The 24,224-nt window shown below is 38.0% G+C and overlaps 1 protein-coding gene across 4 annotated transcripts in view; it reads left to right on the top strand.

The window, feature by feature from the left end:
* The window catches only part of LOC140484693 (endoplasmic reticulum aminopeptidase 1-like), a 97,794-nt gene extending 73,888 nt beyond the window's left edge, over positions 1-23,906 (top strand). For all 4 annotated transcript variants that reach the window (XM_072583407.1, XM_072583397.1, XM_072583387.1 and 1 more), the window contains 5 exons: positions 4,853-5,037; positions 7,722-7,883; positions 10,590-10,730; positions 19,827-19,908; positions 21,310-23,906. In XM_072583407.1, coding sequence (XP_072439508.1) covers positions 4,853-5,037; positions 7,722-7,883; positions 10,590-10,730; positions 19,827-19,908; positions 21,310-21,462 — 723 coding nt within the window. In that variant the 3' untranslated portion in view covers positions 21,463-23,906. The remainder of the gene's footprint in view (positions 1-4,852; positions 5,038-7,721; positions 7,884-10,589; positions 10,731-19,826; positions 19,909-21,309) is intronic.
* The last annotated feature ends 318 nt before the right edge of the window (positions 23,907-24,224 follow it).

Genomic DNA, 24,224 nt, shown 5'->3' with positions numbered 1-24,224 from the left:
ATATAATGCGAACAGCTGTGGCCCCAACACTGAACCCTGCGGGACACCGCTCGTCACCGGCTGCCATTCCAAAGAAGAACCTTTTATCCCAACTCTCTGCCTTCTGTCAGACAGCCAATCCTCAATCCATCCCAGTAGCTCACCTCGAACACCATTGGCCCTCACCTTGCTCAGCAGCCTCCCGTGTGGCACCTTATCAAAGGCTTTTTGGAAGTCTAGATAGACCACATCCACTGGGTTTCCCTGGTCTAACCTACTTGTCACCTCTTCAAAGAATTCCAACAGGTTTGTCAGGCATGACCTCCCCTTACTAAATCCATGTTGACTTGTTCTAATCAGACTCTGCTCTTCTAAGAATTTAGAAACCTCATCCTTAATGATGGATTCTAGAATTTTACCAACAACCAAGGTTAGGCTAATTGGCCTATAATTTTCCATCTTTGTTAACTTTGTAAACATTGCTTGCTTGAGGGGCTGCTTTGAACAATTGCTGGGAGTACGTAAGTAGCGACAAGAGGACAATTTATCAGGAATGTTAAATCAGGCAAAAAATTAAGGTTGAAAACCTAATTTCAGACAGGCTGTTATTAACATGGATGAAGACTGAATGGGAATGAGCTAAAAGTGACAGGGAATTTCCACTTGAGATTCATTTTTGTTAGAAAGTATATCCTGCATACCTAAACATTAGGACATGGTTCTCACTTTCGATCAATATTTTAAATAAATTTTCTGCCTGTTTGAAGTTGTTGCTTCCAATGTCACTGTCATTCAGCATGAAAGTATAAAGTGGATGGAATTTCAGTCAGATAAAATTGCTACACATTTTTCACCATGGAGTAATTAATTTACTACTTAATAGACAATAGATGCAGGAGTAGGCCATTCTGCCCTTCGAGCCTGCACCGCCATTCAATATGATCATGGCTGATCATTCCTTACTTACTACAATTAGAAGCCTGAAATAGTTGTCATACATTTTACTTCCATGAGGCTCGTTCATATGCAATTCCTCTGTTGACATATTCTTTACTGATGTATTATGACTTGGGTTTTGAGTATTTTGGAGTGGCAAGATATTTGTATCATCAATAGCCACAGCTGAGGTGCCAGAAGACTGGAGATCAGCGACCGTGGTGCCACTATTTGAGAAAGGTGGGTAAGGAAAAGCCAGGGAACTATCGAGCGATGAGCCTGACTTCAGTGGTGGGCAAGTTGTTGGAGGAAATCTTGAGGGATTGGATTTGTATGTATTTGGAAAGTCAAGGATTGATTAGGGATAATCAACATGGTTTTGTGTGTGGGAAATTGTGCCTCACTAATTTGATTGAGTTTTTTTTGAGTAGTAGTGAACAGGATTGATGAGGGCAGAGCAGTGGATGTGATCTATATGGACTTCATGATTTGGAGGTGCCGGTGTTGGACTAGGGTGGGGCAAGTTAAAAATCACATCACCATGTTATAGTCCAATGGGTTTATTGGAAGCACTACCTTTCGAAGTGCTGCTTCTTTATCAGGTGGTTGTGGAGCAGAATCATAAGACACAGAATTCCTAGCAAAAGGGTTGCAGTATCATGGAATATATTAAACAAGTTTAGCATGAGTCTTTCATCTTTTAGAATGATCATGTTAGTTTTGGTTCCTTCATATGTAGATTCCAGAACTTTTTTAAAGTTACATTCTCAAGATAGTTTGAACAATAGGTGCCATCTCAGCTCAGATAATGCATTGAAGGTGTGAGGTTAAACTCAGTATGTGTTCCAATGTTAGGTCAGACTGATTCTATTTCTAAAGTGGGATTTATAGAATCTTACATGGTTTTATGCAGTTTTTGAGCCAAATAAAATGTAATCCTGCAAGGACAAATTCACCCCACAAACTTGAATGTGTGTGCATGCAGGGGAAACTGAGTGAGTGTGCATATGAATGTGCGTGTGGGGGTGTGAGTGTCTGTGAGAGAGTTTATGTACTTGTGTGAGTGTAATGGGGTATAAGTTAGTCAGAGGGTGTGTGGGTGTGAGTGTGGGGGGTGTATGTGTTAGCATATGAAAGCTTGTGAATGAGAGAGGTGCGTGAGTGTGTGAATCTGTAGGAGTGTGTGCATGTGTGCGCGCTTGTGTGAATGTATGTGTGTGAGAGAGTGTATAGTTCATTGGGGTCACTTGTAGTGTGACATGAACCCAAGGTCCCACTTGAGGCCATCCCCATGGGTACTGCTTGGCCACTTTGCGGTGCTGCCTGTCCTGAAGTTCACCTTGGGGGATGGCCACCCGAAGGTCCGAGGCCAAATGTCCTGGAACATTGAAGTGTTCCCCAACTGGGAGGGAACACTCCTGTCTGGTGATTGTCGTGCGGTGTCCACTCATTCATTGTCGGAGCGTCTGCTCGGTATCGCCAATGGGCTTCAGTAAGGTGAGTGGCAAGGTTCTCATGGTAGACTGGTTAGCAAGGTTAGATCTCATGCAATAGAGGGAAAACTAACTATTTGGATACAGGTAGAAGACAGCAGGTGATCGTGGAGAATTGCTTTTCAGACTGGAGGCCTGTGACCACCGATGTGGTCACAAAGATGCATGCTGGGTTCACTGTTTTTCATCATTTATACAAATAATTTGGATGTTAACATAGGAGGTATAGTCAGTAAGTTTACAGATGACACCAAAATTGCAGGTGTAGCAGACAGTGAAGAAGATCACCTCAGAATACAAAGGGTTCTTGATCAGGTGGGCCAACGGGCCGAGGGGTGACAGATGGAGTTTAATTCAGATAAATGCAAGGTGCTGCATTTTGGGAAAGCAAATCTTAGCAGGACTTACACACTTAATGGTAAGGTCCTAGGGAGTGTTGCTGAAAAAAGAGACCTTGGAGTGCAGGTCCTTGAAAGTGGAGTCGCAGGTAGATAGGATAGTGAAGATGGCATTTGGTATGCTTTCCTTTATAGTCAGAGCATTGAGCATAGGAGTTAGAAGGTCATGTTGCACCCGTACAGGACATAGGTTAGGCTAGTGTTAGAACATTGTGTGCAGTTCCAGTCTGTCTGCTATAGGAAGCATGTTGTGAAACTAGAAAGGGTTCAGGAAAGATTTGCAAGGATGTTGCCAGGGTTGGAGGGTTTGAGCTATAGGGAGAGGCTGGATAGGTGGGGCTATTTTCCTTGGAGCATTGAAGGCTGAGGAGTCACCTTGTAGAGGTTTATAAAATCATGAAGGGTATGGATCGGGTAAACAGACAAGGTGTTTTCCCCAGGTTTAGGGAGTCCAAACCAAGAGGTCGTAGGTTTTAAGGTGAGAGGGGAAAGATTTTTATAAAGGACCTAAGGAGCTGCATTTTCATGCAGAGGGTGGCGCATGTATGAAATGAGCTGCCAGAGGAAGTGATGGAGGCTGGAACAATTGCAACATTTAAAAAGCATCTGGAAAGGTATATAAATAGAGGGATATTTATATTAGAGGGATATGGCCAAATGCTGGCAAATGGGACTAGATTGATTTAGGATATCTGGTCGGCATGGACAAGTTGGACAGAAGGGTCTGTTGCCATGCTGTATATCTCTGTAACTCCAAGTTAATACAGGTTAGGTTTTTGCATATTGATTACCTCTGCTGGTCATGTGCACTATTAACATCAATTGCTGTTCTTGTGGCGACTGGAAGTGGAGCTGGAGAATTGATCTCCAGTTTTCCCCTCCAGTTAGATAGATCTAAGCCCTAGAGAATTCATTTCCCACCACCTCCCTGAAATTCTCCTTATTAACAAGGAATAACTGGGTTAAAGGTAGTTAAACTTGCTGAAACCAAACCAGCAATTGTAAATGTCTATGCAAATTCACCATTAACATGTAATAAATGCTGTACTGGATTATCATATGAGAAAGCATGTAAAGAGAGCACAAACTAATGTTTTCAAAATACCTTGTTTAAGGTGTGGGTTTTCCTCATTCTAAGTGTACATCAGGTCATTTTATATCACTCCACAGAAGCAATGTTTCAAAATTGTGGTTTTTTTTGTTCCTAGGATGTTGGTGTTACTGCTTAAGCCAACATTTATTCCTAGTTGCCTCTTAAATGCCCTCTGGGCAATGTTATAGGTCTAGAATCATATATAGACCAGTCCAGGTAAGGATAGCAGAGTTCCTTCCAAAACGTTAGTAAATCAGATAAAGTTTTGCAACAATCGATAGTGGCTCTACAGTTGCCATTGCACTAGCTTTTTACTGAATTTAGAATTCTCCATCTGTGAAGATGAAATTTCATGCTGAACATTCTGGATTCTAGTCCAGCGACATTGCCACTGTCCTCTCCTGTTTATATCATGTAACATGTGACATTCCATTATTTCTCCTCTTACTAAGTATTCCATGTAAATCCATTGCGAGATGGGCTGGGAGGGAACTAGAGATTTCAACCACAAACCATGCATTTTCATCTCAAAATAGCTGGACCATTGGCAGATAGTGTAGTGCAGACTGTGGGCAGTCGTTTATATGCCAGATTCAGTTTTCAGACAAGTCTATAAATGGATAGCCAACATATATATTTTCACTTTTACTGATATCATGCTTGTGAACAGTCGCTTGTCAAGAGACAGCAGGTCAGTGAGAAATTGCACTCTTTTCACTTTGAAACTGAGCTTATAATATTTTAATCCAGAGTGATGAATGTTCTTCACTGTGGGGCCTCTGTGGAATGTGACTGGATGAACTCTCGTACCAAGTTCAGAAGCTGCTTTATGCCATGAATGTTCCTCTGTGTCACAATCCTTTTCGTGTCTTCCACTGCACTGTTGGCAGAATGATTTGTTCTATCTAGAACGCAAACAATCAACAGAAGCTTCCTGTTTTCTTCTTCTCCAGGCATACATACTCAACTTATTTAAGAACCTGATAGACCAGCAGTCATGGGGTGGTGGTGGCTCTGTCTCTGAACAGTTGCTGCGCAGTTCATTGCTGCTGTTTGCCTGCATTCGCAAGTACCAGCCCTGCGTTGACAAAGCAGAGGAATACTTCAGGAAATGGATGGATTCCAATGGTACATTGAGGTTGGTACTCGGTAGTAATTTGTTCCTCTGTTCGTGGTTAAAACTATGATAAGGAATAGATCATACGGCCCCTTGAGTCTGCTCAACCATTCAATAAATCATTGCTGATTTGATGATAGCCTCAAATCCCCATTATCACTCAGAGACTCCCTCTCTTTTGCTGGTTTAAAAAAAGCACAGCATCTGAAATACTAACAAGTTAATCATTAAAACCCTGCATGTACACAGATCAAAACCCATATTCCACAAGTTAAAATCCAAACTCTAAAATAAATGGTATTAATATATGTATAAACCACATACTTTACATCACACATATTGTACTCCATTTGCCAGATCTTTGGCTATTCATAAATCTTTTAATACCTTCTTGTAGTCTCCTATAGTATAACATAAACATCCTACCTATTTTGTGTCATAGGCAAATTTCACAACAACATTTCCATCCTTTCATTCAAGTCATTTAGGTAATTGCAAGCATTTAACGGCCCAGCAATGACCTCTGTAGCACACCACTCCTGATAACTTGCCAACCAGACAATGATCCATTTATACCTACTGTCTGCTTCTTGTTGGCGAGCCAGTCTCCAATCCATGTTACCCTCTGCACCATTAGCTTTTATTTTTGTCTGTAAGCATTGATTAGCAGTTTATCAAGTGCCCTTTGGAATTCTAATTACAGTATATCCAAGGGTCTCCCTTTATCAAAGCATGTTACTTTCACAAATAACACTAATGTTGATTAAATTTGATTTCCCTTTCATTAGATCGTGTTGTCAGTAATTATCTTGAACTTTCTAAGTGCCCTGTAATAACATCATTAATAATAGTTTCTAACATTTTCCTTATGACAGATGTTCAGCTAAACTGGCCTACAGTTTCTTAGTTTCTATCTTTCTCTTTTTGAACAAAGGAATTACAATAACATAATTGGACCTATAATCCAGAGGTTTGGATTATTAATTAAGGAAAGATGAGTTCAAATCCCACTTAGGTATTTTCAGAATTTGCAATCCATTTTGAAAAACAATTTGAAGGTAAAGTGCTAACATAAATCAGAGTGACTTGTCATAAATTGAATTGTCATAAAAAGCCGAGCTGGTTCATTTTTGTACCTTTTTTTATCAGGAAGGAAACCTGTTAATCTTACTCGAATACTCTGTATGATTCGAGTCAAACAGAAACGTGGTTGACTCTTGACCACTATTTGAGGTGAATCAGATGATTACTCAGTTGTTTAAAAAAGACTGAAAGAACTGCAGATGCTGGAAATTAGAAATAAAATCAGAAGTTGCTGGAAAACCTCTACAAGTCAAGCAGCACCTGTGGAGGGAAAGTAGAGTTAACATTTCAGGTCCAGTGACCCTTTTTCAGAACAATTCAGAAAATGTTCTGACGAAGGGTCACTGGACCTGGAACGTTAACCTCTACTTTCCCTCCACAGGTGCTGCCAGACCTTTCCAATTTTCCATTATGAACAGCTAGAAAATAGTACAAGGGTAAAACAGTGCACCAGTCAGTTCTCACACAGGATATGACAAAGATGTACCTGGCTCATCTTCTTCCCCCTCACCAATATCTGGGAAATGCTCTCAAAATTGAGAGATCTGTTCCTCTTACCTATTAAACAGCAGCTTGGCATAGTGATATTCTCAGGATTGTACATATCTTTCAAAAACTTTGATTCTTCTGCCATGTAGGGCCATGTCTGAATCCCAATGTTACCAATAGAAAATAAAGTCATTTTAATAACGGCTGCTTTAAGTTCTGTTGCTTGATCTTTTCCCAGTTTTCTTCTCATGTGTAGTCCTATGTGCTGTAGGCCCCTAGTCTGCAGAGAGGTTTAAGGGAACCCTTCAGATTGTTCAATTTCTCATGTAAAGTCTCGGAATGATGTTGATCTTGCAATTTAGGAAAAGCTTTCAGTCTTAGCAAAGTTTCTAACTTCACTTATGTTACCATCTATAACTAATGTATTTTTTATCTAAGACCCTTGGTTTTAGAACTTTACGACCACATTTGCACTAATTTTGAGCTTGGCTTTCTGAGTACTCTGTTCACATTTTTGATCTAGAGGTTTCCCCCCTTTTAATCTTTTTATCGGCACAATTTGAATTTCACCATTGGCTTAATTTAGCTCCTTGAAACTGCAGGAGTTTGTTTTTAAAATCATTATCAAAATTACTGACAATAGGAGCAAGGATTATTGTCCTCGTGTGATATGATTCCTTCCAGACCAAGATTCCACAACAGAGCACCAAGTTCCCAATTGGTTACTGACATCTCCTGTTGAGACCTTTCTGCCCTTCCTTTCTCCATCATCAACCACTTACCCATCTAGCCAACTCCTACACACTTCCAAGGAGTTAGATAGTTCCTGTTCCACTGATATTACTTTTCCTACCTTCCACCCTGGCTTTCACCCTAACCAGGCTCTGTCATCTACATCCATGCTAACACACTGTTACTTCAGTGAATGGAATGAGAATTGAGAAGGGTATGTAACAGTGAGAGGTCTGTTCTGCAAAGTGGAATCCATGTGGTGAAGGTGAAAAATTTAACAGTGAATTTATATGCACCTTTATTGTCTGACGACCCAAATGTTTTCAAAATGTTCTGTTTCTCTGTTTAAATTACAATAGAATTTAAGATTGATAAACAGTCTTCATCTCTTTTTATGGCAGCTTACCCTCAGATGTTACATTAGCAATTTTTGCAGTTGGAGCCCGGACTTCAGAGGGATGGGACTTCCTGTTTGAGAAGTACAGGCACTCACTCTTTACCTCTGAGAAGAGCAAGATTAGATTTGCCCTGACAATCAGCAATAATACAGAGAAACTTCAATGGTAAATCATATTAAGCATATTGTTACTTCCCTAACTGGATTCAGCTTACACTTGCATTAGTTGATCTAAAGTTGCATGGTGTAGCGAAAAAGAATCAGACATTTTCTGTACAAGCTTTGCTACTGTGTCTACTTTATATGGTAATAGAAATCTTTAAATACGCTGATATGCTTTTGTTTGTAGTTTGTCTTTTATTATTCTTACTCTTATAATTTCATTGGCACCCATAGTATCCCTTCAGTTTTGTTTCTGTCAGTATTATCTAGTGCTTTGCTGTTCACTCTTTCAAGTTAACTATGAAAACGGAAAGCCCATTCTAATTGATTAATCGCATAGCTAATGAATAACATGACAAGGGAATGCAGATTGAGAGATTGAACAGCTACAGAATATGATATTTTTAGAAAGGCAGCAATTAAAAATGAGGAAGAGAAAATATCTAGAAGTTGCAGTAATATTGCAGATTATATAAATGAGATTCTGTAAAATAGATAAATGAAATAAATAAGGTAATTTTTCAGGGAAAAAAGGACTAGTCTTTGCAGGACCATTGTATCAGTACACGAAGAAGAATATTCACCAAGCATACCACATTAATCCCTAAAATATTTCACCATAACTGCTTGTTGAGGAATTTATGTTGAGATTAGTGATGCCTAAAATTGATTCATACATAAATCAGATCAGATTACAATAAAATATATACTTTGGCCTGTCATCCAGATTCACACAAAGTACTGAGTGAATTAACAGTTGTTAATTATTGGAAAAACTGCTGTTTATAATTTACAAGTAATTACATAAGGATCATTAATTTTAATATTTCAATATAGAGCTTAAAGGTTAGATTTCCTACAATATGGAAACAAGCCCTTCAGCCCCACACCAACCCTCCAAAGAGTAACCCACCCAGACCCCTAACACTATGGGCAATTTAGCATGGCCAACTCACCTAGCTAGCACATCTTTAGATTGTGGGAGCAAACCCACACAGACACAAGGAGAATGTCTGTGTGAAGTTTGCACAATCACCTTTGTCAGGAATTGAACCCAGGTCCCTGTAGCTGTGAGGTAGCAGTGCTAACCATTGAGCCACCATGGTGTGGATGCCAACGATTATTAGACTAGGCTAATTGACATAAGAGATAACAAGATCAGTTTAGTTATATCACAGGAATGCAATGTTAATTGACATTTTAATTACACTGCAAATGTAATTTACGCTTGAGATCAGTGTCTGAAATAGTTATAAACTAGTGAGCTAATTAATGATTAAGCTCCATAGTTTACTAATTACTTAATAAGACTAGATAATCTATTGAAAAGTTTAAAGACCCTGGGAAACCATTTCCAGTTAGCAAGATGGGTGCAAATTATCCTCAAAATTGCACTTGTTTTACTGAATTGAATATTTTGCTTTTGTTTCCACTCAAATATCTTTGCATACCAATGAATCTGAAATCTTCTGTTAATCAATACAACTGGACAACATTTTAATACATATCTTTTTTTATGCATTTAAAAAAATTCATTGTTTTTTTTAAGAGGCAGTTATATTAATACAGATGAAATTTGGTTCTTTATAAAAATCAGCATTTTGATAATTTTCTCAGTAAGTTAGATTTTTTTAACATTTAAGATTTTCCAAAAGTGCCGATTAGTGCCTTCGTGCCTAAAGAACAGCTTATTTATAGGAGTCTTCTTGAAGGCAACCAAGAAGAATTAGTGAACATCACTGTTGTAATTCATTTAACTGTGAATCAGCAGATTTGTTGTCAGAAGCTGGTTTCTAATGCAATGGTTTTTAAAATAGTACAAGAGTTTGCAGTCATGAAATTTCTGCTGAATGGAATTTACACTTGAAATTCATTAATCCTTTGCTCTGATTTTTGATTTTTGAACAAAATCACCTGGACAGTCTAACTCAAACCAGTGGAATTGATGCCGCTGTATGGTCATGGGCAACATTGTTTCCAAAACCTGTATGTCCACATGAGATGATCTGGTTGTGTAATCTAATTTTTAGATGATGGATTGACCTCCTGAGATATTAGACAAATGTCTATCGAGGAATTATTTGTTTCGCCTGGACTTGTTGGCTTGAATATGATCCTGTCTCCAGGAAACTTGTACATCTACACGAAGCATTTATTTTTAGGTTCCAATTTAACTTAAAGATCTTAACTTCTGTAATCTTTTTATCTTTATGCCGGATATGGCCTTTATGTCAGATATGGCATGTCTGTTTTACAAACTATCTGTCTACTTAGACTAAAGATACTCCTTTTAAGGGTAGATTTTAACTTTGTCCAATTGTGTAAATCAGATTACAATGCACTGGCTGCTCACTTCAGATATCTCCTGAATTCTCTGCCACTGAAGCCTATGGATTCTGAGGAAATGGTGATTAGTGATTTGCTATGATCATTTTTACACTAATGCACAAAGTCTAAATTTACTGCATAAATCTTTTTATTATAAAGACCAGTGCAAACATTTAGAACTAACTTGAAGTTGAGTATTGAGAACATTTGTATCAAAAATGCAATCTTTAAAACACTGTGTTGCAAAGAAACCTCATTCATTTTATGGACCTATCTCGCTGATCCCAGGTAAAGAGTTCAAGCTTTATGTTGTGCATCACATCTCCTAGCCTCATTGATAAATATATTCATTGGAAACTCGAATTTATTGTCTTATAATCAGGCTAATGGACCAAAGTCTGCAAGGTGACATTGTCAAAACACAAGATCTGCCTTCCATTGTTATATCCGTGAGCAAACATCCAACAGGATACCATCTTGCTTGGGAATTTTTAAAGAAGAACTGGGACAAGCTAATAGAAAAGTATGTATATATTATATTCGTTTCTAATAACAATTTGAATTGATTTCCATTTTGAGAATAATTAGGAAACTCTGCCCTGTTCATGACTTGGAGATGTTGGTGTTGGACTGTTTTGCTACTACGAGAATGAGTGATTTGCTGAGATGTTGTTTGCTTTTGCTTCTACAAAGCACAAGGTACTGTGTAGGTATGATGTTTTTATTCTCTTTGTTAAGAGACATTGCAGCCTCTGTTCATCATTTTCCTGATAATGTGGCTTGCATTGGAAAGCGATTGAAATGGGGAATCCAACTTATTCTTCCTTTTGAAGTCGTGGTACTTGTTGATACTATAGCGCTCAGCATCTAAAGTCTCACAGGAAATTAATTGCCCCTACTGGTGATGCAGGGATATTGAATATCAGAGCAAGCTAACGGTTTGAGTCCAGATGATTCTTCATCAGCTCTGATGAAGAGTCATCTAGACTTGAAACATTAGCTTGCTTTCTCACCATGGATGTTGTCTGATCAGCTGTGACCTCCAGCGTTTGTTGTCTTCAGTCCTATATGTCAGTGCCTGCTGATACAATTTTCATGGTTGGGGATTCAAGCCTTCTGTCTCTTGCACCATGCCCAAGATGGAGTCAGAAGCAGCCTGATGCACAGTCAGCTAGATTAATGTCTTTATTTTCTAAGCCACCAACCCAGTTTCAGCGATGAATGTGAGGCTCCTTAACCTTCACTTCATTAACCCCATTGCTGCTCGACCCCATACACCCCTCTCCACCTATTCATTCATTGTCCACTATAAATAGAACTCACCAGTTATTTAATAACTTTGGGATATCTTTGAGAAGTTCACATCTGTCAAAATATATAAAAAGCACATAAAAATCCACTTTAAAGAAACCATAATCCTCTTAACAGTTCATACTTCTGTCAAAGTGACTATGCTCACATTTTATAGGACAACTGCTTCAATAACCCTTGCTCAGTAAAGTTCTTTAATGGCTATGCTACTCAGCCAAGAATTCATGATGAGTTTCATTGAATGACTGTGCTAACAAAGCCTCCAGGTTTATAGACATTAAAGTCTTCAAACACAGCTAAAGGTTCAGTTCTCGTCAAAGATTTGAAATGGCCAAGCAGATGACTGAGCTGAACTTGAAGGACATCATGAAAGCAAAATGGCTATTCACATAATAGAATCTGAATGTCACTGTTGTGCAATGCAGATAATATCAAGATTATGTATTCTGATGCATCTGAAGTATGTTCTTTTTGCACAATATTGTTTAATGGTAATTTGAACTTTCAAAACAGCTCTTATCAATCACTGCAGGAAAAAGCCATGTACATCTTTGGATGCAACATTTCATTTAACATGTGAAGTTGGATGCACCCTTTGAAATAATTTTCCATATGGTTTCTGCTTTCTAATCCTATTTCTGCCTTGGTTCACAACAACTCTGAGCTACAGGATATTCATTTCCTTCTGAAGCCAACCAGACTCCTTCAACATTATAGAAGGTCTGAACTTAATGCTTCCACGGTTTTGCGGCAGATGGCTGCAATCTCATGATCTGCTCCATTTCTGTGCCAATGAAATTTGATGGTGATAGTAATGGGAGTCAGACCATGTGTAGCTACTTGTAGGAAAATCTGCATCAGAGAAGTAGGAGTTATTCAAAACTACATGAAGGTTAAGGGGGGGGGGGGGGGGGGGAGGTGGTGGAGGTGGTGGAGGGTGGGCGGTGCAGAGGTGCAACAAATCCAGAGAACCCTTGCTGTTGAGAAATATACAGAGTTGGATAAGAAAAATACCATGTCTTTAAAAAGCAGCATAACATCTTGAGTGTAGAAAGTCCATGGGGCAGGTCGTCACGGAGTAGTGTTCCGAAAGCTTGTGGTTTCAGATAAACCTGTTGGACTATAACCTGAGGTCATTTGACTTCTGACTTTGACCACCCCAGTTCAACACTGGCACCTCCACATCATTATTTTTAAATCCTGACATGATACCATTATTCAAGAAAGGTGATCGGGATAAAGCGGGCAATTATAGGCCTGAGTCTGGCATCAGTAGTAGGGTCATTTTATGGCAAAAATGCTGAGGGATTAATCACTGTTTGTAGAGAAAAGGATTAAATCCGCATGGGCATATTGGGCAGATTATGTCTTACAAATTTGATTGAATTTTTGAGGTTGGCATTGAAAGTGTTTAGATGACATTAGTGCAGTTGACATCTATGATAAGAGTAAGATTTTGACAAGGTGTCACATGGGATACTGGTCGGAAGGTAAAATCCAGGGTAGTTTAGCAAATTTCATTCAAAATTGACTAGTGGCAGGAGGCAGAAAGGTCTTTTGTTAAAGAGTGTCTTTTTGACTGAAAGCATGTGCCCAGTAGTGCATCACAGGGTTTAGTGCTGGACCAATTGCTGTTTGTTGTGTACATTAATGATCTAGTCACAAATGTTGGAGGTTTGAACAATAGGTTCGCAGATGACACAAAAATTGGTGTATGGTAAAGAGTGAGGAGGAAAGCCTTAATGTGATAGCTGGTCAGATGGGCAGCACCTTGGGAAATGAATTTAATCCTGAAAAGTGAGAGATGATTCATTTTGAGAAGACTAACAAGGCAAAGGAGTACACGATGAATGGTAGCCCCTGGGAAATACATGGGACCAGAAGGACCTTGATGTTCCTGTCCATTGAACTTTGAAAGTAACCAGGCATGTGAATAGTGCAGTTAAGAAAGCATATGAGATACTTGTCTTTATTAGTTGAGACATTGAATACAATAACAGAATGATTATGATGGATCTGTGTAAATGTTAGTTAGGCCACAGTTGGATTACAGGGCGCAGTTCTGCTCACTACACTACAGGAAGGATGTGATCGCACAAGAGAGGGTACAGAGCAGATTCACCAGCATGTTGTCTAGACTGAACATTTCTTTAAAAATGGAGAGGCTAGGTGCTGTTTCCTTGAAATGGAGAAAGTTGAGGGGACACTGATTTAAGGTGTATGAAGTTTATCAGGTGCATAGGTCAGGTAGATTAGGAGGAGATTTTTTCCCCTTGGACAGGTCAGTAACCAGGAGACATAACTTTAAACTTGAGGGGCTGAAGGTTAAGAAGGGATTTCAGAATAGTTTTGACCCAGAGAGTGGTGAGGTATCTGGAATTCACTGCTTGAAAGGGTGGTAGAGGCAAAATCGTCATAATATGTAAGAGATTATTAATGAAACTAGAAAGACCATAGCATATGGGCCAAGTGCTGGGAAATGAGACTTGACTAGATGTGTATCGGATGACCAGCGGGATCATCATGGGCTGAAGGGCGTCTTTCTATGCTATAATACTTTGTGACTCTGTGTAAACTTAGAATTGAAATCCTCCTGCCACCTGTAAAGCATACCCAGTGCAATTTGGCCCCCATGTCAGGACAGGAAAATGTGGCAAAAAATTGAAAACTGACTCCAAAATATATTTCTGTGCAAATGATTTGAAAAAGACATGGAAAGCTAACAATTGTTGAGGTGCATGCATTGAGGAACATGCCTTTTTTTTGTACTTTGTTTTTGGTTTAAGTATCTCCTTTATTGTGTGCTACAGAATTATACAGCAAATGACCAGGCCATTCTATCCAAATAGTCAATGTCACTCATTATGCTCATGCAAGCCTCCACCCATCCTTCCTCATCTAACTCAATCAGCAGAGCTCTCTTTTTTACCTTTCTCACCCGCGTTGATCTAATTTCCCTTTAGACGCAGTCATGCTGTTACCATAATTATTCCCAGTGGTAGCAAGTTTCAGCAATAATAAGAATCCACCAGTAGAGAGTGTGTGGCATTTATCAATTGTTTGATGTTTATTTTAAATCAGTAGTCCTTTTTTAGTTCAAAACAGCATTTAAATGTATTATTCAATGTTATAGTTTTTGTGATTTACATTGAAGTGTAGAAACAAAATTGTAAGGCTGCTATGTTTATTTTCCAGCTGACTAAAATTTCATTCAGTTTGGTGAATCATAGAGTCATAGAGATGTACAGCATGGAAACAGACCTTTCGGTCCAACATGTCCATGCCGACCAGATATCCCAACCCAATCTAGTCCCACCCGCCAGCACCCAGCCCATATGCCTCCAAACCCTTCCTATTCATATACCCATCCAAATGCCTCTTAAATGTTGCAATTGTACCAGCCCCCACCACATCTAGGACATATCTTTGTGCTCAAATTGTTTGACCTCAAAGAAATTATATTTTCATTGACTAGTATTTTTTAATCAATAAGAATTATGTTAATTTGATCATGACCCGAGTTGCTAAGGTAGGGCTTGGCTTCTTTCCAAAATCATTAAAGTTGAACCAGCTATATGAGTATCTGGGGTTGTCCCATTCTGAGTAATTGCTGATGGAAACCTGCAATCTGCCCCACATCTATCTGATTATGGATAGTCAAGCAGGCTCTGCCAAAGGTGATGCAAGTATCATTTTCTCATACTAAAAAAGGGAATGCCCGGGAACAGAAAAATACAGTTCTCTAACCTCTCCTTTTGCAACTGAATGATGCAATTCTTTTCCAGGCCGCTAGATGGCAATTCTGAAACAATGGGGAGCAAGGAGAGAAAACTGGTAAACATTCTTCAAACGACAGAAAGACAACTGTTTGCTTGGACAGCCTCCTCCCCTCCACTTCTGTCACAGTTGAGGCTTTTGCAAAACTTTTGTCTTATGTAAATTTCTGTAACCATAGTTATAGCACAGAAAGAAGTCATTCAATCCTTTGGCTGTGCTGACTGAAAAACAAAAATAATAATAACAAGCCACTCAGTCTATTCCCACCTTGCAGCAACTGGTCCAGGGTATAGCACTTCAGGTACAGAGCCACAAACCTTTTAAACAAGATCTCCTGTCATCTAATTTTATTTTAATTATTGTAGTCCAGGTCTAACCAGTAACTCCATGGTTATTTTCTATTTAGTCATTATGTCTTCAACCCAGAGAACTGAAAATATGGTGTGATTACAGAAATTTACACAGGGGAATGTAGCAAAGAAATAAGCCATTCATTTGTTTGGAGAGGGCTTTTGTGGCATAATGTCTCTACCTCTGACCCAGGAGACTTGGGTTCAGGTCCTACCTGCTCCAGGCATGTGTAATAACATCTCTGAACACATTTATATCTCGCTGGAGATTCAGGAGTACATTTGCCATGAAACGCTTCATTGGAAGTCAATATCACATGTCCTCCTTTATCTGTTCTCTGGGTTTTAGTGATTACTAATTTCCCTATCTGTTATCTTCAGGCACTCTAGTGCTGCAGGTTTTTTTTTGCTGATGGGAAACCAGCTGCTTACATTTCAAAATGGTATCAAATGTGTTCAGTAAACATTGTCTGCAGGTATATTGTAAACTCAGTCAGTGCACGAATAAGCAGTTCAATTTCCTTGGTAGAGAACAGCCAGTGTGTTTGAGTTTCTGGGCCAAAAGGGAAAAGCTTGCAAAGAGAAAAGTAAATGGAATGGGAAAATAAGTAGGAAATGGTGAGAGTTTTTCTGTGAAGTAGGGGAGAGAAGTAGAAGGTAAAGGTTGAATGAAAGGCAAAAGGAGAGCTGTTTCTGTCTAAATTAGAACAGTAGTTGAAAGGGAGATGATGAAAATGATCTAGATTAGATTACTTACAGTGTGGAAACAGGCCCTTTGGCCTAACAAGTCCACGCAGACCCTCTGAAGAGCAACCCACCCAGACCCATTCCCCTACACCTAACACTACGGGCAATTTAGCACGGCCAATTCACCTAACCTGCACATCTTTGTACTGTGGGAGGAAACCAGAGCACCTGGAGGAAACCCACAACAGACAGGGAGAATGTGCAAACTCCATACAGGCAGTTGCCCGAGGCTGGAATTGAACCCAGGTCTCTGGCACTGTGAGGCAGCAGTGCTAGCCACCGTGCCACTGCCAAAGAGGAAAACAAAACTGAAAGATTGTAGAATGACATGAAGAAAAAGGAAATGTATAGCATGTTTAAATGGTGATAGGTATTCCTAATTCAAGGAATATTGACAGCAAGAAAAGAAAAATAGCAAACAAAATTAATTCCTCATGATAATTATTGATTTTGTGCAATTCTTGTTATCTGATGGGGAGGAGAGGCAAATAGAATGAGATGAGTTCAAACATAGGCAATGCTGAGAAAGAGAAGATATGAGAGAGGGAGAGAAATACAAGTTCAGACATGGGATGAGAAGTATCAGAAAAGTGAAGTCCTGGAAAGCTAGCCAGCTAAGGTGCCTGGAGGATGAATTTAGACAAATACCCAAAAGAGCATGAGTTGGTGGAGTGGGTGTACCATGTATCCATGAAGTTGGAACCATTTTGAAGATCCAGCATCATTAGCAGCTGGTATTGGATTGGCTTTCCTTATATAGCTCATTGTCTACCTCCTGCCTCCCAGACCAATGTAGAGAGGGATTGAGCACAAGTGGGTAACAGGTCATTTTATGCAGTGACCACCTGCTGATCCTTTTTTAGAAAAGACTACCTGGCAAAGGTAGCCTATTTGCACTTCAAAATTGCAATGTTCATATTTATCCAGCTTCCCTTACGTATGCAATGGATCTTATTTGCAAGTGTGTCTAAAACCTGCAACCCATATGCCAAAGGAGTTGAGATCCTGTCCTTCTGATTTTCCTCTGCTGCTCAGTCAATGTTTGAAAGAAAAATAGTAAAACAGAAATTGACATTTGTCCCCATGGATTCATTGACATTAACAACTAGGAAAGAAACCCTTCAACTTTTGTAGCCCTGCTTGTTCTTTGCTGGAGTAAACTGGAATAATGGCACAGTCTCTCAGTCTCTCTCTGTATCTTCCACAGCTTCATATAATTATCCATATTTTCTTGGAAAATGTTTTATACCCCAACTACCACATGTGACAAAGCATTCTATGTTCTAATTTCATGTCTTTGACATTAAATTGTCCTAGGTTGTCCCTCTACTCTCATTGTGACAGTTTCAAATTGAGTTTTACTTTTGAATGTTACTGGAACTACATGCATTCAGACAAGTGGAGGGTATTGCTTCACTTTCCTGATTTGTGTCTTGTGGCTGATGGATAGATTTGGGACATTCAGAGGTGAGAATTCCCAGCTTCCTGCTCACTGTATTTATATGGCCCATTAAGTTTTGGTTTTTCGGGAATGGTAGCCTCCAGCATATTGATGGTGACAGATTCAGCAATGGTAATGCCACTGAATGTCAAATGGCAATAGTTTAATTCTCTCACTGGAAGTGGTCCCTTGCCTGGCACTTGGGTGGCATGAATGAGATCTACCACTAATCAGACCAAGCCTATCCAGCTCTTGCTGTGTACAAACACAGACTGTTTCAGTTGCTGAAAATGGTACTGAACAAGGGCAATTAGGGATGGACAACAAATGCTGACCTAGTCAGCAATGCCACATTTCATGAATTAGTAAAATAAACATTGTGCAGTCTTCAGCAAACATCTCACTTCTGACCTTATGGTGAGGGGTATCTCATAGTTGAAACAGCTGGAAATGGTTGGACTAACGCTTTATTCTATCTTCTTATTTCCCCTTCGTGTTTTGAAAACACCAAATAAATCATCCTTTCATCTAAACTTCAAGGAATACAACTCCTAGTTCATCTAATCTCATAATGTAACAATTGGAGTCCATATATAATTCTGCTAGGTTGTATTTTGAAAAATGCCTTCTGTAAAATGGGATGCACATAGTATTCCAGGTGTGGTATCTGAGCTGAATCATACCTATGCACTATCCCATTATATATAAAGGTCTAGTTCCATTTATTTTGATGATTTTCAGTACTTTTCATGTCATTTTAAGGTTTTATGTGCATGGACTCCTCTGTGTCTTCAGTGTTTCCAGCCGTCCACCATTTAGAGCATACTATCATCTGTCTTTTTTGGTGAAAAGTTGCCTATTTTGAAATCCATTTGTCAGAGTTTTGCCCATTTAATTAATCTATCAGTCACAAATCTTTTTATTATTTTAGTTTTCCATTTACACTGCTCCTAATGCTTGGTATTTTTGTAAAATATCAGTATTAGATTATTTGCAAACTAATCATTTATGTTTCTGGCTCCTCATCTAAGTTATTAACAAATCTGATTTAATATTTGAACCCTGAAAAACAAATTTTTGGGGGGCGCTATCCTGTGAATCAGCATACCTATCAATTGTCCTTATTCCTTTGTTTCTTGTGATTAAATCTAACTGGTTCATAACGTACCTTCAATTCCATCAGCTTCAACTTTAGCTAACAGTGGTATACAGCAACATACTGTACATAAAATAAGAAAGAGAAAAACACATGCATGTTAGAGAGACCTACATTAGGAATATATCTGCACGAAGAGGACGAGAAAAGAATTGTAACTACATAAAGATCAGCAATTGGAGTTAGTTATACATTATTAATTGAGTTGAACCCCGATACTGTTGTGAATTATATTAGAAGGTGTATTTAAAACTATTTTGTTCCTGAGCTTCAAAATTTTGTTCCAGTAAATTAAGTCTGAATGCCCCAGATTTGGCTTCACTGTCCTGTTAACTACCCTACATTCATAATGGCATTCCCCTTCTCCCTTTTGCTGGCCTGCCTTCCATGCTAGCAGGATGGCATTGACTGCATGTGTGGTGAGCACTAGTGTCGATTATCCAGATGCTCTGCCTAGAAGAGGAAATCGAATGCAATAATTCCAGAAAGATAATGAGTTCATCAGCATTTGGAAAGAGAAGAGGTGGTAATGTTTGTTTAGTAATCAAAGGAACACACCTGGTGATAGAATGCAGCAGTGAGAAATCTAAAACTGACTGATATTGGCTTGAATTCAGGACCAGTCTCTCTTCGTAGGATGGTCTGTATTTTATGGATTTTGTAGTGGGGATAAATACAGCCTCAACAAATTCAGAACCACAGGTAGTTTTGAATTAACTAAGATGTAAATTTTGGCTTGAAATTGTATTGTTATTTGTCTTGACCCTTGTAGACCCTTTTACTTGTTTTTGAACGGTGTAAACAATCTTGTCATTACTTATCTAAATTGCTCCTTAGGTTTGAACTTGGATCACCTTCGATTGCATATACTGTGACTGGCATTACATCTCACTACTCAACAAGGCTTCACCTTGAAGAGGTAGGTAACAAAAATTATCAGCTGTGTTACTTTATTAATGAACTTTATTATATCCTGATTTTGTAAAATGTAGATCGCTATGAAGAAAAATGCAGTATTTAAGTTGGTTCCAATTTTTTAATGATTCTGACTCACTGTCTTCATATAGTAGGAAAAGTTAATATACCCATCCAGCAATATAAAACCTGTGGTGTGATTCTATCAAAATCACTTTTTAGTCTTTCTTATTTTTCACTCAATTGATTTCCTGAAGTTCTGTCCCTAGTTGCTGTACACCTCTACATAGATGATAGCAGATCTCCAGTAATTTACATAAGGGTCATGGGGGAATTTTTTTCTGTTTCTTCCTCACACTAACACATAAGTTTTCTGGATGTTTAGTGAAACATTTCCCACATGCTTTGGAAGAGGCAATAATACCATGGGGTTCAGTTGCTGTGTTAGTGCATACTGCCACCATCATCTACATATTGAAGCTCAAAGACTGAGGAAGGGACTGGGGAAGGATCACTCAACCCAATTTCTGTCCACAGATGCTGCCAGATCAGCTGAGCTTTTCCAGCAAGTTCTGCTTTTGTTTGTGAAGTTTGAGTAGTTTTTGTTTTGAACTGGAGGAGCAGTAGTTGACAATGATACAGCCTTATTTGAGTCCTGTTTCAATCTCCTGCATCCACAGTTCTTTATTTTATTATATTGAAAAAGAGTTTATGGTAATTCGGTTGGTGAGGATTACAGCTTACATCTCACTGTGGAGTAGACAGAGAATGGTGACAAATTTATGAGGGCATCTAAATTTAGGAAGGATATTCCACACTTGACAGAATCAAAAGCTTTCATAAGACTGAGAAGAGCCAAATAGAGTGGTTGGTGCTGTTCCTTGTATTTTTCTTGGATTTGCTGTATATACAGACACACAGACACCACATACGTGCGTGCACGTACACCCCCATTCTGCTTTCCAGGAGCATTGCTTGTTTACTGTTCCTTAGCTGAGGATGTTTGGGGATAAATGTGGTCATCCTACTAGTATATGGCAGAACTAAATTTTTGATTATTTCTCTTGAGGCTTTGTGCTACCACCAGGGGAATTATCAATGTCCTACTCAAACATCCTTGATGTGATAATGCTTAGGTGGTTTTCTTTCTCGTACACCTCCTTCCTCTTTTCCTGTTCTTTTCTAACAGCGCAATATTTATCTGATGATAAAATGATGGAACTGTTGGAACAAATCACAAGATGCAATATTTGGAGTAATTCATAATATACTTTCATATACTTTTTATTTTATAGCTTTGAAATTTGTAGAACACGATTAATTATGATTCACTAACCATTCATTTCTCAGTTTTAATCACTTACTTTCATCAAAAGGGATAAATTCTCATTAATCTGTTTTCTAGGTGCAAGGATTTTTTGAATCCTTAAAGGATAAAGGTTCACAGCTCCGATGTGTTCAGCAGGCAATTGAAACAATTGAGGAGAACATCCGATGGATGGACAAGAATTTTATTAAGATTGTTACATGGTTGGAGAATTTAAAATCCCTTGATTAATTCTATTGTTTTGCATCCTTAGTCATTTCATCAGCTCCCTTACATAGATACTGTTCTTTTCTATGTTGTCTTAAAGTTCTATCATGTTTCAGGGAAAATGTTATTTACTAAGTTTGAAAATTCATGTGTAGGGATACCATTGCTGATGCAGGATCATCAATACTCAAATATAGGTTAAAAGAAAAATGATTGAAAAGAGCTGTTAAAGCTTGTGGCGGACTATAGCAGGAATTGTATTTGCTACAGAGTAAATATTGGGGTAACATATATTTTTAAAGTGTGCATTGAAGAAATATAATCCACAGAAATTGTACAGTAAACCATACCATAGCTTTCAAAGGAAATTTTCTGAGATTCTGAGCTCATTCTAATTTAAATTTTCTAAGTTAAAATAGTGTAATTTGCAGAGAAAACTCCATTCTTAAGAACAAGATCATTTACTTTGAAATGACGCATCCAAGTAAAAAAATTAATAACCATTATCTTTTAAAAATGTCACTTCCTCTGTATTATTCCAAAGAAACACTTTAGAAGGAAATTGTATCAATGCACAGGCTTTAGCAGACAGTTAAATGTGATTGGTGATTCTTGGTACCTTAGTTAGGAATTCTTGAGGTGTCATATTTTGTATTTGCTGTGAGCACATATTTTACATTTTTCAACTCTTACCTGCTCTGCATAAAACTTTAGGATATTATTAGCTCTGTATCGACTGCAGAATCTCCTCACCCCATAAAAAGATAGACTGTTATCTCAGGACAGTGAATGTGATTTGATGACTACTGTATTTGTGAATTCCTTAAAGAAATAAATAGTTTATTGGTTAGGTGGAACTCTATGGTTGACAGCCTGATGTCTAAAACCCCTATTACATAGAATTAAAGGGAATGGGATTACCAAACAGAATTATTTGTGATTTTGTTAATGAGTAGAATAAGACCTGTCCTAATTTAAATCCTGAGCCAATTTAGCTTTAAACAGTTAAGCTAGAGAAGGTAATCTTTTTTCTTTTTATTTAAGTAGAAAGAAAGTTACAAAATTGTGAAATAATTGAGGTTTGCTTTTTAAAGTGGCTTAATTTTAGACTTTTTAATTCCTTATTTCTTTTGCTGTTATGTCTTACTGTTTTGCAGTTATAATGTGAACTGAAGGTTGCATAGCATTTGAATTTCTTCATTCATATTTTGGTGTCCTGCTATTCAATAGGTGGGTCACCCTCTGAAAGAGGGTAATTAGTTAAGTAAATAAAACATATTTCTCCTTTTTTTGGAGGCACAGTTAATCTAAGCCTGAATCTTATAATGAGGGTTCACATGTGGCTTTTATTAGGTGAGTCTGTCTAGTCTCACCAGGCCTGCTGCTACATCTTATGCACTGGGTCCCTCTGAGGGCCACGATTGTGGAAGCTCCTGAGTGAGTGCTCTATCTAACAGCTTTGTGGAAGTTTTGCCCCATCCAAGGCTTAACAGAAACATATGTCAGGATCTGGTGCATATGAGTTTGTTTGATTTCTAGCTCCATTGTACATACATGCAGATTTGACAACATTCTGGCTTAATAGATTCATAATATCTTTAACACAAGAAATTTGCCAACAGGTCGATAATTAATGTTCAGGCTGTTTAGAAGAGCTGACCAATTTAGTCCATTTCCTACAGCTTTTAGCATAGAATTCTGCAAATTTTATCCTTTCTATGTCTGGCTATGTGAGAATTAAATTTGTCTTGATCATGACCTCTAGTGATTGATATTATAGAGTGATGGAGATATACAACAGAGAAAAATGCCCTTCAGCCCATCTAATGTGTGCCAGTGGAAAAAAAGTTTTAGTTACATTTTCTAGCACTTAGTACTCAGCCTTGAATGCCTTGGCATCACAAAAGCACATCTGAATATGACTTAAATGTTATATTAGACAGTAGGCCTATAGTTACTATGTTTATGCCATTTTGATTCTGAATGCATTGTAAGAAAATACAATACAAATATAGAATCCAGAAGAGCTAAATATCAGTTGAATGACATAAGCCAACTTATAAACCACATTTTTAAAATTGTGTTATCTAATTTAGATATTATTTTGAACACATCATTATGAGCAATAATTAAAATGAAACTTGAGATTATACAAGAGATGTATACAGCTGATAAACTGGGCACAATGCGTCTGGTTGATAGGGAACTTAACTTTGTTCATGCAAACTAGCACAATTGATTTTTAAACAATGTAACTAACCTTTGAATTGCCAGAGTAAGTAACTGTACTAAAATAAATTTGTGGTAAGTGATTATATTTCAAGACAACTTCCTTCTTTGTAAAGCATATTGAGGCATTCTCAAGTTGTGAAAAATGCTGCAGTAATGCAAACTTTTCTATTTTTATGATTTAAAATTATTAGCAATTGATTTTCTTGCGTTGAGAATAAAAGTGTGCTTAATATTAAGTGTTGAGCTTTTGATTGTGTTCATTGGCTTTTGTTTATTGCTTAAAGGACACTGATTTTACAGGATTATTCAGAGCAATGATAGATAAAAATCTTAGAATTTTCCTGCATTTTCTTTAATTCCAAGGAGCAACTTTAATTCTTCATTGCCTAATTTTCATCATTTGAATATTTATAGTCTAAATACAAGCTATAGATAAAACAAATTTTAGTGTATGAAATTAGTCTTAATTTGCCTTTACTTCATCCTAAAACAAAATTCCAATTACACAGAAAAGTCAATAGGGAAGCTCTAACTTCTTGCTATAGGAGACCGGT

This window comes from Chiloscyllium punctatum, chromosome 2 (genome assembly GCF_047496795.1).
Source record: "Chiloscyllium punctatum isolate Juve2018m chromosome 2, sChiPun1.3, whole genome shotgun sequence".
In the NCBI taxonomy this organism is placed as follows: domain Eukaryota; kingdom Metazoa; phylum Chordata; class Chondrichthyes; order Orectolobiformes; family Hemiscylliidae; genus Chiloscyllium; species Chiloscyllium punctatum.
Note: the sequence above shows the minus strand (reverse complement) of the source record. Positions and strands in the feature narration are given on the sequence as shown.